This window comes from Beta vulgaris, chromosome 8, assembly GCF_026745355.1.
Source record: "Beta vulgaris subsp. vulgaris cultivar EL10 chromosome 8, EL10.2, whole genome shotgun sequence".
NCBI classification, from domain to species: domain Eukaryota; kingdom Viridiplantae; phylum Streptophyta; class Magnoliopsida; order Caryophyllales; family Amaranthaceae; genus Beta; species Beta vulgaris.
In genome coordinates, this window is record NC_079209.1 from 27,028,118 (window position 1) to 27,044,530 (window position 16,413).

At 40.2% G+C, this 16,413-nt stretch overlaps 2 protein-coding genes across 2 annotated transcripts; both read left to right on the forward strand.

Moving 5' to 3' along the window:
* Window positions 1-9,939: 9,939 nt before the first annotated feature.
* LOC130589617 (uncharacterized) lies at window positions 9,940-10,685 on the forward strand. The gene is made up of 2 exons (XM_057390984.1): window positions 9,940-10,245; window positions 10,339-10,685. The coding sequence occupies exons 1-2, from the start codon at window positions 9,964-9,966 to the stop codon at window positions 10,591-10,593; spliced, it is 537 nt and encodes a 178-aa protein (XP_057246967.1). The 5' UTR covers window positions 9,940-9,963; the 3' UTR covers window positions 10,594-10,685.
* Window positions 10,686-10,693: 8 nt separating this feature from the next.
* On the forward strand, window positions 10,694-13,888 carry LOC130589872 (uncharacterized). Its single transcript, XM_057391495.1, has 5 exons — window positions 10,694-11,001; window positions 11,089-11,334; window positions 11,573-11,803; window positions 11,908-12,218; window positions 13,738-13,888. Exons 1-5 carry the CDS (start codon window positions 10,822-10,824, stop codon window positions 13,886-13,888), a joined length of 1,119 nt encoding a protein of 372 aa, XP_057247478.1. The 5' UTR covers window positions 10,694-10,821.
* Window positions 13,889-16,413: the final 2,525 nt, after the last annotated feature.

Below are 16,413 nucleotides of genomic sequence, written 5' to 3' on the forward strand. Positions count from 1 at the left end.
AAAGAGACACAAAAATTGGAGAAAGCTTCAAGCACCAACATCGTGACAGAGCTTCCAACACGACTTCACAACAATGATGTCAAAAAGGACGACAAAGTGTTCAAGGCGTCCCTCAAATAGAAATCATGGTAGAATGTCGACTTCTCCATGTGCACCAAGGTGAATAACTCAGGCTTTATTTGTGGGTGTTACATCATCCGTGTTTATATGGTGTCCACTTAAAAGAGCGAGCTTGGTTGTTCCTACGAAACTCGATCATTGTGTAGCTTGAGCTCTTAATTTCGTGGCGTGGCTTTAATTCCTGACTTTATTGCATGATTCCTCGATGGCTCAATGGTGTTGAAATTATTGAGCTCCTTCAAGAAAGATTTAATCTGTTCTACAAGTGATGGATCCATATCTTCTCTGATAAAACAAATTGTTGGGCATTGAAGCGAAGTCGTAAGCTATTGATTGTTGGGCATTGAAGCGAAGTCATAAGCTATTGATTATGTAGTTCCCATCAAGACTACATTCTCGTCACCTTCCTGTTTCAGAATAAAGGACCAAAGGCCAATATTAGTGTAGCATGAGATACATTTTACAAAAAAAAAAAAAAAAAAATTGAAAAGTGGCCACAACACTATCATGCGTATTATACCATATCAATAAAACCAAAAAAAAAAAAAAAAATGAGAAAAGATGAAAGTGGCAGTAACATCAATATGTGATATCTATCAAGGGAATATGAAGTATTGGGAGACAAGCAAATAACATGAAACAAAAATAAGATCTTCTTGCTCGTACAACACTAGGATGGAGGAAAAACAAGATTACATCGCGATGGTTTCGTCAAACACCAAGGCCTCGGGGAAGTGCGGTTATGGCAGCAAGAAAAGGATCTATCGAGTCTACCACGGCTTCCGAAAGTCACTCGGGTATGGCATTAAATATCACTGGAGTATGGTGTCAAGCTCGTCTTCACTTTCTTCCTTTGGGATTTGCAAACCGGACTCATTCATGCTTCATGGCTTGAGTATGGCGTCGTTTTGCGTCACAACAACAGCAAGCATAGCATGCACTCCTTCATGGCGTCACGCCGTCACCACGTCGGCGGCTCCTTCATGGCGTTAGCCGTTAAGTAAAGTGGTTGGATTGGAGACAAGTTCATGGCAATCATAAACCTACAAATGACTAAAAAAAAAAGGAAACACGGTGTCACAATATTGACGAAAAGGGCGTCTCCTCCTTCATCGCGTTATCTCGTCGGCAAAAATGGCATCTCCTTCATGGTGTCAAGGGCTTCATCCATGGTATTAAGCAGGTGGCTTAGCAGCTTCTTGAACAATGGTCATGTAGGCTTGGCTTGAACTCCTTGCTCTTCGACTTCCATGATGATAAAAAAAATCTCACTCCCATGATGTTGTATTTATACCCGAGAGATATTGAGCTAGAAGGACTTTCCATCCATCAAAAATTGATTTTCAAAAAAAAAAAAAAAAAAAAGTTTGTTGAGCATTTTGTGGGTTTTGACCAAGTTCTAGTATATCCCAAAACAAGGATATAGAAAAGATACGTACGTTTAGCATTTTGGTGGCTTATCTCAAGCATGCTATTAAGGTATTATCATCTTATCATGAAAAAAATGCCTAGCCTATCCAAATACTGATGAGTCGTGATTTGTGAAGTTTGTTTAAAGCAAGTTGTTAAATGGTGATAACAAGTCCATCTTGACGCTAAGGGCTGGCAACAAGTTTTTAAGCCAAACAATTCCCTATTATTGCAACAACAACAACAACAAAAATATCGAGACTTGATCACAATCAAACACTCAAAATCATGTATGTGATATAGTCTCGAGGGGGCAATTTGTAGACATGAAAATTTTATTATATGTCATGTCACACATTTAATTGACCCATTAAAGTCTTAAAGTCAAATGTTGACTTTTATTAATGGGAGATCATCAAATTTAATTAATTTGGACTTATCAGTAAATTAGGCCTATTTTAATTAATCATCTATTATTGGGTCAATGTCCCATTAAATGAACAATGGGCTAATGAAGAGGTTATGTCCATGAGGCCCAGGAGGCAAGTTAAGTGGAAACCCTAATGTTCTCCTAACTCTATAAAAGAGCTCTCCTCTTCACTTGCTGGAGGGGAAGAAATCAGATAGCAGAGCCATCAAGGAGAAAAGCAGAAAGCAAGCATAACCTAAACCTGTCAAGTAATCTCTCTCCCAGTCAAGCTACATGAAATTCTCTACCGGAAGAAAGAAATAAGATCAATCTTGGACAAGATCAAGCCCGAAGGCCCTTATTCAAGAAGATCATATTTGTTCGTGAGCAACAACGAATCAACATCAAAATCCTTTCCGTAGAAGAAGAACAAGCATTCAACGTGCCGTTCTATTCTAGAAGTTCTGCCTTGGGCGAGATCAAGCCTCGACGGCCCTCATTCAAAAAAGTCAAGTCAACAGTTCATGAACTCACCAAATTAGTTCATGAACTAATCAAATTCAAGTGGAGATTGAATCAGAGGAGAAATATTAGAGATTGTAACCCAAACAATACAAAATTAATGAAGTATTATTTTGTTCACATCTTTTGACTCTCTATTTTGCAGATTTAAAAATTTGTGTTTACAGTAAGAAAATCAAAAAATAACATTTTATGATAGGAAAATATATAAGGGTTTGTTATATTAAACAATTATTTCTTTTTATCTTTGTCCTTTTTTCCCTACTATCCCTGTATTCAATGAGCATTTTCTAAATAGTTTCACTAGGGGAAAAAAACAGAAGGGCTGCAAAAGAAGGGCTGCGCTTTTGATAAAAGCGCAGCCCTATTGTTGAAGGGCTGCGCTTTTGTAAAAAGGCGCAGCCCTACAAATAAGAAGGGTTGTGCCTTTTCAGAAAAGCGCAGCCCTTCACCTTGAGAAGGGTTGCGCTTTTAAAAAAGCGCAGCCCTTCTCTAGGTAGGGCTGCGCTTTTTTGAAACTAGCGCAGCCCTACTAGCTGTGTTCTTTTTTTTTCGATATTTACTATGCATGCGCGCCCTATAGTCCTTATTCCCACTTTTCCTCTTTCAATTCTTTCACCACATTGTGCGAAAAACCGAGTGCACCACCACCACCTTGCGAGCCTTAAGTCGACACACCACCACCACCCACATTGCTCCACCACTTTGCGCGACACCACTACCACCACCACCACCACCACAACATTTTTTCTCCACCACTGCCGCCCACCACAATTTCTTCTCCACCATCACCTTGCGCGCCATTTCTTCCATTTCTTCTCCACCACATCGTGGGTCCGCCACCACCTTGCGCGCCACCCACATTGCGCGACCCTTCTCTTCTCTTCTCTTCTCTTCTCCACCGTCACCACTACCCTTCTCTTCTCTTCTCCACCGTCACCACTACCCTTCTCTTCTCTTCTCTTCTCATTTCTTCTCCACCATTTGAGTGGTTAATTAGGTATGAATTAATTTTGTTTTTAAGTTACTTTTGTTTTTCTTAATTGAATTAAATGATTAATGTGCAATGTGGGTTTTGTCAATTGTAGGAAGAAGAGGCTAAGGAAGGCAAATAAAGTCCCAAGTAGCTCTTTTCTCTTCATTGCTCGTCGTTGGTGTTAAGAGGTAACTAATAGATAGTTTAACATGTAGACAAAGTTGATAATTTATTGAATGTATATGTATTTTTATAATGTATATATATATATTATTTGTTGATATGAGATTGTATGAAAACGCAATGTGATTTAGCTATATATATGAAAATAACTAGTTGTTTGAATCATCATCATATATGCCTAGATACCCGTTCAAGACTTACTCATTAGGAGTAAGTCTTGAATAGTCCCCGGTTTGGGACTGTTCTTGGACGTTTGATCTCACTTAGGTGGTGAATGTGTGTCTTCTTTTCAATTCTGAGGAAAATCTTGGCTTATTGTTTCGCTACATTGTTCTCTGGGTACATATGTAGATAAGCAATTATCTACATTGTGTACTTGGAGAACTGTAGGGAAATGCTGCCGGATTTTCCTTAGAATTGAAAAGTTGGCATATATTCACTAGTGAGATTAGACGTCCAAGGATGGGTTAGGTTGGAGTGATAAGGACCTTTGACTGCATGCATACAATTGAACATGTGACTATCTTAGCTTGTTGTATACGTGTGTGATTTGAATATGTGAGTGTGTGTACTTTAATAATGATTGATGCATTATAATGAATGTTGTGTTTAATTATTAGAGGTGGTCTTCTTGAATGAGATGGATCGTACTTGGATGTATGGTAGTCGTGAATCGATTGAGTTTGTGAATGGGGTCTGGAATTCTGTAGAAGTGCATTAGAATATCAAACATCCTCTGGAGCAGTCGACTTTTATTGTCCTTGTTTGGATTGTAGAAATGTGAGCAAGGTTAGTGTATACATGTGGTTAGGGAGCATGTCTTTCGCCGTGGGTTTAGGCCTCAATACCACGTATGGATTTGGCATGGTGAGCAGGGGAGGTATATGGGAAGCTCTGGAGTAAAGAATGATGTATGTGAAGAAAAAAAGAAGGATGATGATGAGTTAGGGGATGAGAATTTGGATGATGAATTTGGAGATGATGATAGGGATCGGGTAGACGAGATGATACACGAGGTTGAAGATCAGTCGTGTAGACGACCTCGTATTTTTGAGTCTATGTCTCAGGCTGCTGAAAAGCCGTTGTATCCAGGTTGTACAAAGTACACCAAACTTTCCGCGGTGGTAACACTGTTCAACATTAAGTCGAACGCTGGTTGGACGGACTCTAGTTTCACATCGTTGTTGGAAGTTTTAGCTGAGATGCTCCCTGATGGAAATGAACTGCCAAAGTCGTACTATTATGCGAAGAAGTTGATGTGTCCTTTGGGTTTAGAGTACGAGCGGATACATGCTTGTCCTAACGATTGTGTGCTTTATCGTAATGAGTATGAGCATTTACATGAGTGTCCACGTTGTGGATTGTCGAGGTACAAGCGTGAAGGAGCTGGAGGTAGTGAAGGACCACCAGCCAAGGTGTTGTGGTATCTACCCATAATACCTAGATTTAAGCGCATGTTCTCAATTAAAGGAGATGCGAAGAATTTGAGGTGGCATGCAGATCGTAGGAAGAAAGACGGTTGCTCAAGCATCCGGCTGATTCGCCTGAGTGGAAAACTATCGACAGGGTGCATAAGTCATTTGGTAATGAGGATAGGAATCTGAGGCTTGGATTATGTACGGATGGCATGAACCCTTTTGGCAATCTCAGCTCGCAGCATAGTACATGGCCAGTAGTTTTAGTGGTTTACAAACTTGCCTCCTTGGTTGTGCATGAAACGCAAGTACATGATGTTGTCGCTTCTTATATCGGGGCCCAAACAACCTGGAAATGACATAGATGTATACCTTCAGCCGCTTGTTGAAGATTTACAGAAGATGTGGAACGAAGGAGTGTTAGTATTTGATGCGTATGCTAATGAGATGTTCACTCTGCGTGCCATGCTTTTTTGTACTATGAACGATTATCCAGCTTATGGGAACTTATCTGGGTATAAGACTAAAGGAAAACAACCTTGCCCGATTTGTTTAGATGACATGAAATCTACACACCTTAAGGGCTGCAAACATGTGTATATGCGCACACGAAGGCTCCTAGCCGCGACCATCCCTATCGGTTTAAGAAGAAGGCATTCGATGGGACGGTTGAAGAAGAAGTTGCTCATAGACCATTAACTGGTACTGAAGTTTATAATCAGGTGAAGGGCATTGAAACAGTCTTTGGTAAACCTGCTAGTGAGGTTGATAGACCTACAGGATTATGGAAAAAACAGTCCATTTTTTGGAAACTCCCATATTGGAAAGATCTAAAGGTCAGACATTGTTTGGATGTCATGCACATAGAGAAGAATGTTTGTGAAGCTATTATCGCGACACTTATGAATATTCCGGGAAGACAAAAGATGTTAAGGCGTCACGACTTTACTTGGAAAAAGAGGGGATTCGACCAGAGTTGTGGGCTCAGAAAAGGGACGGAAGGAAGAAGAAAAGGAGGGAGGAAAGGGTTGATGATGAAACTCAGAAAAGTAAAAAGGTGGAGGATTCGGAGAAGAATTATTTGCCACCAGCTTGCTACACGATGTCGCGTGCAGAGAAACGGATTTTTTGCGAGTCATTGTATGGCATTAAGGTCCCTACTGGCTACTCATCGAATATGAAGCGCTTTGTTACCTTAAATGGTGAGTTGAAGTTATCGAGTATGAAATCGCACGATTGTCATGTCATGATGCAAGTATTCTTACCGATTGCAATTCGTGGGATACTTCCAAAGCATGTGAGGCACACCATTACAGAACTGTGTTCATTTTTTCATTCAATCTGCAGCAAAGTCCTAGACCCGTCGACCCTCGATTCCTTGCAGCCAGAGTAGTTGAAACTCTATGCAAATTTGAGATGTATTTCCCCCCCGCATTCTTTGACATTATGGTCCATCTCATTGTCCATCTAGTTCGAGAAATTAAGCTGTGTGGTCCAGTGTTTTTGAGGTGGTGCTATCCTTTTGAGAGATATATGGGAACTTTGAAGGATAAAGTTCGAATCCTGCACAACCAGAAGGTAGTATAATTCAAGGGATTGTGGGTGAAGAGATCAGTAATTTTGTGGCTGAGTATTTTGCTAGTGTTGATCCTGTTGGACTTCCGACATCCCGACACGAGGGCAGACTTGAGGGCAAGGGTACAATTGGTTCAAAATTGATCACACCTTCCGTAGAAAAGCGTAAACAAGCTCACTTATTTGTATTGCATCACGTACCAGATGTCCATCCTTATTTAAGTGAACATATGGAGGAATTACGTGTTAGCAATCCTGGAAAAGGAGTGAGGGCATTGACGCAAATGCATAACAAGACTTTCATTGATTGGTTTCATAAACGAGTACTCAATGATTTGGATGAAAGTGTTCCTGAAACAGTCAAGTGGTTAGCATTTGGTCCTCGTGAAGCTGTACGCTCTTATGAGGGTTATGATATTAATGGGTATACGTTTTGGACTGAACGTCAAGATCTAAAGTCAAGATCGCAACAAAATAGTGGTGTTTCACTTGTGGCGTCGTCTACACAATATGCAAGCTCGAAAGATAAGTCGCCTGTACATGCTGAAAGCAACTATTATGGGCGAATACAAGAAATATGGGAGTTGGACTACTGTACTTTTAATATTTGCCTCTTGTGTTGCACGTGGGTTGACAATAATCGACGTTGTGTAAGAAACGATGATCCTTGCGGTTTCACTCTTGTTGACCTTAGTCGTCTACGTGAAACTGAGGAGCCATTTGTAATTGCATCACAAGTTAAGCAAGTATTTTTTATAACTGATCCTGCTGATCATAAGTGGTCAATTGTTGTACCTGGTAAAAGGAGTATCCTCGGTATTGGTGATGTTGATAATGAGGAAGAATATGATGCATTTGAAGACCTCCCCCTTTTACCTATCCTGAAATTTGTGTGGAAGATGATGTAAATATGTCGGAGAACTATATGCGTGTAGATCACACGGAAGGGATAAATGTACTTGAGGATCCTGTGAAACGGCGGAAGGTCAATAAATCATGAGACATAAACTCAGATGTGTAATTTCTCCATTTCCGGCCTATTTTGGCCTTTTCGCTCCTAAATCGTACTTATCGAGTGTATGATGTAATTAGTATGTATATTGTTAGGCGTTAATTTGTTGTTGGTTGCATTTCGGGAACGAAAAGGCCATTTCCGGCCTATTTTGGCCTTTTCGCTCCCAAATCGTACTTATCGAGTGATTTAACCCCAAATTTGCTTTGAACATGATTATATGATGTATAATGTAATTAGTATGTAGATTGTTAGGCGTTAATTTGTTGTTGGTTGCATTTCGGGAACGAAAAGGCCATTTCCGGCCTATTTTGGCCTATTTTAGCCTTTTCGCTCCCAAATCGTACTTATCAAGTGATTTAACCCCAAATTTTCTTTGAACATGATTATATGATGTATAATGTAACTAGTATGTAGATTGTTAGGCGTTAATTTGTTGTTAGTTGCATTTCGGGAACGAAAAGGCCATTTCCGGCCTATTTTGGCCTATTTTGGCCTTTTCGCTCCCAAATCGTACTTATCGAGTGATTTAACCCCAAATTTTCTTGGAACATGATTATATGATGTATAATGTAACTAGTATGTAGATTGTTAGGCGTTAAATTTGTTGTTGGTTGCATTTCGGGAACGAAAAGGCCATTTCCGGCCTATTTTGGCCTATTTTGGCCTTTTCGCTCCCAAATCGTACTTATCGAGTGATTTAACCCCAAATTTTCTTTGAACATGATTATATGATGTATAATGTAACTAGTATGTAGATTGTTAGGCGTTAATTTGTTGTTGGTTGCATTTCGGGAACGAAAAAGGCCATTTCCGGTCTATTTTGGCCTTTTCGCTCCAAATTGTACTTATCGAGTGATTTAACCCCAAATTTTCTTTGAACATGATTATATGATGTATAATGTAACTAGTATGTAGATTGTTAGGCGTTAATTTGTTGTTGGTTGCATTTCAGGAACGAAAAGGCCATTTCCGGCCTATTTTGGCCTTTTCGCTCCCAAATCGTACTTATCGAGTGATTTAACCCCAAATTTTCTTGTAACATGATTATATGATGTATAATGTAACTAGTATGTAGATTGTTAGGCGTTAATTTGTTGTTGGTTGCATTTCGGGAACGAAAAGGCCATTTCCAGCCTATTTTGGCCTTTTCGCTCCCAAATCGTGTTTATCGAGTGATTTAACCCCAAATTTTCTTTGAACATGATTATATGATGTATAATGTAACTAGTATGTAGATTGTTAGGCGTTAATTTGTTGTTGGTTGCATTTCGGGAACGAAAAAGGCCATTTCCGGCCTATTTTGGCCTTTTCGCTCCCAAATCGCACTTATCGAGTGATTTAACCCCAAATTTTCTTTGAACATGACTATATGATGTATAATGTAACTAGTATGTAGATTGTTAGGCGTTAATTTGTTGTTGGTTGTATTTCGGGAACGAAAAGTCCATTTCCGGCCTATTTTGGCCTATTTTGGCCTTTTCGCTCCCAAATCGTACTTATCGAGTGATTTAACCCCAAATTTTCTTGGAGCATGATTATATGATGTATAATGTAACTAGTATGTATATTGTTAGACGTTAATTTGTTGCTGGTTGCATTTCGGGAACGAAAAGGCCATTTCCGGCCTATTTTGGCCTTTTTGCTCCCAAATCGTACTTATCGAGTGATTTAACCCCAATTTTTCTTTGAACATGATTATATGATGTATAATGTAACTAGTATGTAGATTGTTAGGCGTTAATTTGTTGTTGGTTGCATTTCGGGAACGAAAAAGGCCATTTCCGGCCTATTTTGGCCTTTTCGCTCCCAAATCGTACTTATTGAGTGATTTAACCCCAAATTTTCTTTGAACATGATTATATGATGTATAATGTAACTAGTATGTAGATTGTTAGGCGTTAATTTGTTGTTGGTTGCATTTCGGGAACGAAAAGGCCAATTCCGGCCTATTTTGGCCTTTTCGCTCAAAAATCGTACTTATCGAGTGATTTAACCCCAAATTTTCTTTGAACATTATTATATGATGTATAATGTAACTAGTATGTAGATTGTTAGGCGTTAATTTGTTGTTGGTTGCATTTCGGGAAGGAAAAGACTATTCCCGCTGCACCCCCCTCCCCCCACCTGCTGCACCCCCTCTCCCCCACCTGCTGCCCCCCCTCCTCTGCTGGCCCCCTCCCCCTGCTGCCCCCCCTCCCCCCTGCTGCACACCCTCCTCGCGCCCGAAATGTTTTTTTTTAATTAATTCGTATGTTTGTACAATTTCAGGGACATGGCGGAGGTGCATACGGATACGCGTGCGGAACACACTACCGAGGATGAGTGTTACGATCAGAGAATGGAACAGCGGCAATTGGTTATGGCTCGCCGTGAAAAAAAAGGTTTACAAAGGCCAAGTAAGAACTTGGACACGAAAAAGAGGAAAGGAAGGGGACCTACAAAGTCACTAGGGAAACCCACCCTAATGACTTTGGATTACGATCATTTGGGGCAACCTTGTGGAAAATGGCGTCAAAAGTATGCCATGCAAGTTGGGATTTGCATGCATAAGCTCTTCATTCTCCACTCATGGAAAGAGGTCCCCGAGACTTTGAAGAAGATGATTTGGGAAGATACTATGGTAAGATTCGCGTACAATTACGTTTAGAATCTTAACACTTTAGTTAAATATACTATGTAATATTTACTAATTTGTGAAATGCGTTCTTTGTAGAATCAATTCCATATTCCAAATGATGAAGCGAAGAAGGATTTGTTTCTATCCGCGGTTGCCCAGAGGTTCCGAGACTTCAAGGCCAAGCTAGTGTCGGGGTGGATCACGAAGCGGAGAAAAGTCGGGGGAACAAAGAAGAAGAAGATCTACGACGGGGGAGCAACACCTTCTTCTGAGGCTTCACAGGACACATTAGTTGAGGCGCCCTCCAAGCTTCCATATCAGATATGGAGGCATATCACAGCTGAGGAGTGACATGCATTTGTTGCACAAAAAACAACCCCAGAAGCTGTTGTAAGAATTTTTTTACTAGCTAAGATTTAATACTTTTAGATCCAATATTATTGTATAACATCATATCTAACCTTTGTTTATATTTGTGTGTTTCAGGCATCTCGTGAGAAAAATAGCGCGAATGCAAAAGCTAGGAAGCACTATCACCATCTGGGTGCTCAGTCGTATGGTCAGGTGAGAGAATCGTGGATGTACAACCATTACCCCACGATTGCGTCGACCACGGCATCGGGCACTAGCTCTACGACAACAGTTGCACATCGGCAACCAGATAGAGCGCTCGATTGGTGGTGTTCCATGCATGGGGTTGATGCAAAGGGACAGAGAGTCATACCTGATCCCGCAACAAAACAGATAGCTAATGCCATTGTAAGTACATATTATAAGTTTTTGATAAGGTTTACATAATAATATAACTTGTGCGCTCACGAGTATTTCTCTCTTATCCTTATGCAGATTGGCTTGAAGGAAAAGGAGGTAACTGGTGAGTTCACTCCTAGAGGACAAGTTGATGCCTTACACGAGACTCTAGGACGGGACCAATATGGACGTGTAAGGGGCGTAGGAGGTGTCCGCCTCGGGGTCAGAAAGGTGTATGGTGATCAATACACCTCTACGTCAAGATCCAGTGCCTCTAGTGTCAATTCATCACCTTCCATAGATGTGGAGGCTATGAAAGCCCATCTTCGGGAGGAGCTCAGAGTGGAGATGACTAAGAATTTCAACGCCATTTTGGCGCAGATGGGCTTACCGACTTTTGGTGCTTTCACGCAGGGCAATGTTCCTACACAGCCTGTTCCTACGCAGCCTCATCCATATCCGGAGTTCACGGTAATCATTTAATATCACAAATATTGTTCTTAAATATGTTGTTTCATAGACTAACTATGAATAGAATTTTTTTTAAAGGAAGAGACACCATGTGAGCTACTAAATCAAGGAGATGGTCATGGTAGTTTCATTATCGTGGCTTAAAGGAAGGGACCGGGTACGATTGCACAACCAGCCAGTCGCTGATATTCACTATGTGGTCAGCGTTTCAGACATTGTGCCCGGTTTCGAAGCATTTCCTCTTCCGCTGCCGAACGCAGGAGTTGGTGTACAGTTATTGTCTGATGCCCTTGGCAGTTATATTCTATGGCCGCGTGCATTGGTGCGGTTATCAGATCAGGTACAATGATTAACATAAGTTATATACATAGTTTTCTTTTATAGTTCCTATATATGATTGTCAGTAATATCTTTTAATTTAACTAATTACTAGGGTTCGGGAAGGCCGACAGGAAGGGAAAGAAGGTAGCTTCACCTCAGGGAGGCCGACGTGCCCAAGTGGAGAAAATAAATGTTTCTACGGCAAAGTCTCCACTCATTACGGATATGGAGGTGGTGCAAGGCCTTACTCAACCATGCTTCTGGCTACATGAGTGCGTTAGCGATGCAGACAATGAAGCAATGATTGAGATTAAGTTGTCGGACCACAAATTCCACTACATTGAGGAAACATCGACCTTCATTTCTAAGGTTGATATTAAAGAATTCTTACTTGAGGAAGAGTTGAATGTTTCCATGATACAAACATTCATGAGGTAATACTTTATTAGTATATTTAAATTAATAAATATACATATATGCCTTAATTAAGTAGTATTCAATCCAACTAATAATAACTTCCATAATAAGTAAGTTTTATTTTTCACTAGTGGAAAAATGAAGAAGGGCTGCGCTGAAAAAGGCCTGTAGGGCTGCGCTTTTTGACAGCAGCCCTTTCAGTAGCAGCCCTTCACTTTTTAAGTAGGGCTGCGCTAGAAAAGCGCAGTCCTTAAGCTAGAAGGGCTGCGCTAGTTAGGAAAAAGCGCAGCCCTTCTAGCTCAGAAGGGCTGCGCTAGTTAGGAAAAAGCGCAGCCCTTCTAGCTTAGAAGGGCTGCGCTAGTTAGGAAAAAGCGCAGCCCTTCTGAGCTAGAAGGGCTGCGCGTTTTCCTAACTAGCGCAGCCCTTCCTACCAAAAAAAAATAAAAAAAAATTTTTTTTTGACATTTTTTTACTCATAATCTCACATTTTCTGAAATTAAACAGAAGAGAAGAGATACGAAACGATAATACTAAACACAAAACAAAAATAAGAATGAAACGAAAATGAAAAAAGGAACAAAAACTAATATACAAAGAGAAGTATACAAGAAGTATACAAGAACATTAATCAAAACAAAGATGAAAATACAAGAAATTATATACAAAGAGAAGTATACAAGAACATTAATCAATACAAGAACATTTATCAAAACAAAGAGAAGTATACAAGAACATTAATCAAAATATATAAATAAAGAGAAGTATACAAGAACATTATAGATATGAAAATACAAGAACTACCTCCAAACATTAACTTAATAATGTTTAAATACATAAAACAAAACCCTAATACATAATTTAAGGGAAAAAAAAAATTTCGGAAAAACTTAAAATGCCTATTTGGAGGCTTAAACGAACTCGGATGGCTTAAAAAGCCTAAACGTCAAAGCATAGCGGTGAGTTTGACTCGTTGGCTCGTTCCGCTTCCAAAAAGGTATCACAATAGGCAATCGGACTCTGTCGGCATGATTCATGCAAATAATTTCAGGATTTTTGTCGCAAATGTTTATGGGAGTTTTTGAGAGAGAAGAGAGGATGAGAGAGAAGAGAGGATGAAAGAGAAGGAGCAAAGAGAATAATGAGGGACGTGAGAGAGGAGATAGAAGAATGAGGGATATATTTGACGAATCCCGCTTAATATTTGAAGCCCGCGAACTTGAAATTTTCAAATTTTTTTAAGAAGGGCTGCGCTTTTCTTCAAAAGCGCAGCCCTACTTAGTCAGAAGGGCTGCGCCTTTTATAAAAGCGCATCCCTTCACTTAGTAGGGTTGCGCTTTTAGAAAAAGCGTAGCACTTCTGAAGTAAGAAGGGCTGCGCTTTTGAAGAAAAGCGCAGCCCTTCTGTTGTGTAGGGCTGCGCTTTTGTACAAAAGCGCAGCCCTTCACTAGTAGGGCTGCGCTTTTAGAAAAAAGCGCAGCCCTTCCTCCGCAGCCCTTCCTTTTTTTTCCCCTAGTGTTTATCAATATGAATTCTCAGGCTATTATACAATGATTTGAGGCAATCTAGTCAGCCAATGTTTGGTTGGTTATGTCCAAGCTTTGTACGAGATAACAGTTGCGTACAAAACGAAAAGGAGGTGAAAGCATATCTCAAGGATTCTTTGAACGCATGTTCTCGTAGTGGATAAAAGATCATTCTTCTTCCTTACATTGAATCGTATGCTTCTTAAACTCACTTTTTAATTAATTAAATTGACCTATTAGTTGTTCTACGATAAGAATAACATTTTTATTGTTGTAGGAACCATTGGACACTGATTGCAATATGTTTGTCACGTAATGAAGTCTACCACTTTGATTCTTTGCATAAAGGAACAATACGATCCTTACTAGTCAAATCATTGTTAAATAGGTAGCCTAATCGAAACTATATGCACACTTAGCTTATTAAATATTAAATGTACATCTAATCTTATAATAATCTATTGATGTAGTGTGATGAAGAAGCTTACTGCATCTGAACTTCGACAACCAAAACCTCCTGTTTGGTATTTAGTCGAGGTAACATGAGTAATTTTTTGCATCCTTTTATAGAAACACATAATACACATCTAACATGTCATTTATTGCATCTTTGGTGAATTTTAGTGTCCGGTACAAGAAGGTGGACTTGCGTGTGGGTATTACATCATGAGGTTCATGCTCGATATCGTCAACTATTGCAAAGATGTTGGTGATCTTCGAAACGTATGTAACTTTTAGGTTTCTAATTGTTGTTTGTTGCATTTCCGGCCTATTTTGGCCTTTTCGCTCCCAAAATGTAGTTATGAAGTGATTTAACCTCAAATTCTCTTTGAACATGATTGTATGAGGCATAATATAACTAGTATGTAGATTCTTAGGCTTGCATATGTTGTTGGTTGCATTTCGGGAACGAAAAGGCCATTTCCAGCCTATTTTGGCCTATTTTGGCCTTTTTGCTCCCAAAATGTAGTTATGAAGTGATTTAACCCCAAATTCTTTTTGAACATGATTATATGAGGCATAGTATAACTAGTATGTGGATTCTTAGGCTTGCATTTGTTGTTGGTTGCATTTCGGGAACGAAAAGGCCATTTCCGGCCTATTTTGGCGTTTTCGCTCCCAAAATGTACTTATGGAGTGATTTAACCCCAAATTCTCTTTGAACATGATTATATGAGGCATAATATAACTAGAATGTAGATTCTCAGGCTTGCATTTGTTGTTGGTTGCATTTCGGGAACGAAAAGGCCATTTCCGGGCTATTTTGGCCTTTTCGCTCCCAAAATGTACTTATTAAGTCATTTAACCCCAAATTTTCTTTGAACATGATTATATGAGATATATTATAACTAGTGTGTAGACTTTTAGGCTTGCATTGATTTTGATTGAATTTCGGGAAGGTATATGTCATTTTTAGAAGTACTAACTACGGTAAAATGATGAATTCTTATATACGTGTTTATTCCTTGGTTGTTTTGCAAGGTTTATGCGAATTCCACACCACGTTTGAGGAACTTCCCAAAGAAGAAATTGATGAAGTTCGGGATAAGTTGGCGTCCCACATTACCGATGATTGCATAGGATGAGATTTTACTCGAATGTACTAGTTTCTATTAATCCTATGTACACTTTTAACATTATTAAATATATTTGAAGTTAATTATTACCTTTCTCCACTTGTCATAATATTTCGTATTGCAATTTGCATTTTTTTTTGTCCAAGAGAGGTTTTGGGTGGGGGTGGGGTGGTGGGGGTGCTGGGGTGGGTGGTGGGTGTGGGGGGGGGCAGTGGGGGGTGTGGGGCAGTGGGTGGGAGCAGTGGGGTGGGGATGGGAGGCAGTGGGGGGTGGGAGGGGGCAGTGGGGTGGGGGTGGGGGGGGGGGCTGCTGGGTGGGGCAGTGGGTGGGGCTGCTGGGGTGGGGGTAGTGGGGGGTGGGTGTGAGGGCTGGGAGGGGGGGCTGTGCTGCTGTGCTGCTGTGTGCAGGTTGTGTGCACGCAAAAAAAAAAAAAAAAAGGTAAAGGGCTGCGCTAGTTGGAACTAGCGCAACCCTTCTATGAATAAAGGGCTGCGCTAGTTCCAACTAAGAAGGGCTGCGCTACTTGGAACTAGCGCAGCCCTTCTAAGAAGAAGGGCAGCCCTTCTAAACTTAGAAAGGTAGCCCTTCTAAACTTAGAAGGGCTGCGCTTTACAACAAGCGCAACCCTTCTAAGCATAGAAGGGCTGCACCTTTTGTAAAAGGCGCAGCCCTTCTGGCTTAGAAGGGCTGCGCTTTTGACTTAAAAGCGCAACCCTTCTAAGCTAGAAGGGCTGCGCCTTTTACAAAAAGCGCAGCCCTACTTGTATAGTGAAGGGCTGCTATGGAAAGGGCTGCTGTCAAAAAGTGCAGCCCTACATGCCATTTTCAGCGCAACCCTTCTTCTTTTTTCCACTAGTGTTTGTTATTGTAAATGTGGATTGACGGTTTACATTCATTAAAACAAGTGAGTATGTACTAAATTAGTAAGTTTTACATAGGTTGCTAATTACTTTAAAGACATTTCAATTACAATATTGGGTTGTTAATTAAATTAGCATTATGTTATAAACTTGGTTTGTGAATTATAATATGATGTGTCAGTGTAGTCATATGTAAGATGATATCACTAGGGGAAAAAAAGGAAGGGTTGCGCAGGAAGGGCTGCGCTTTTG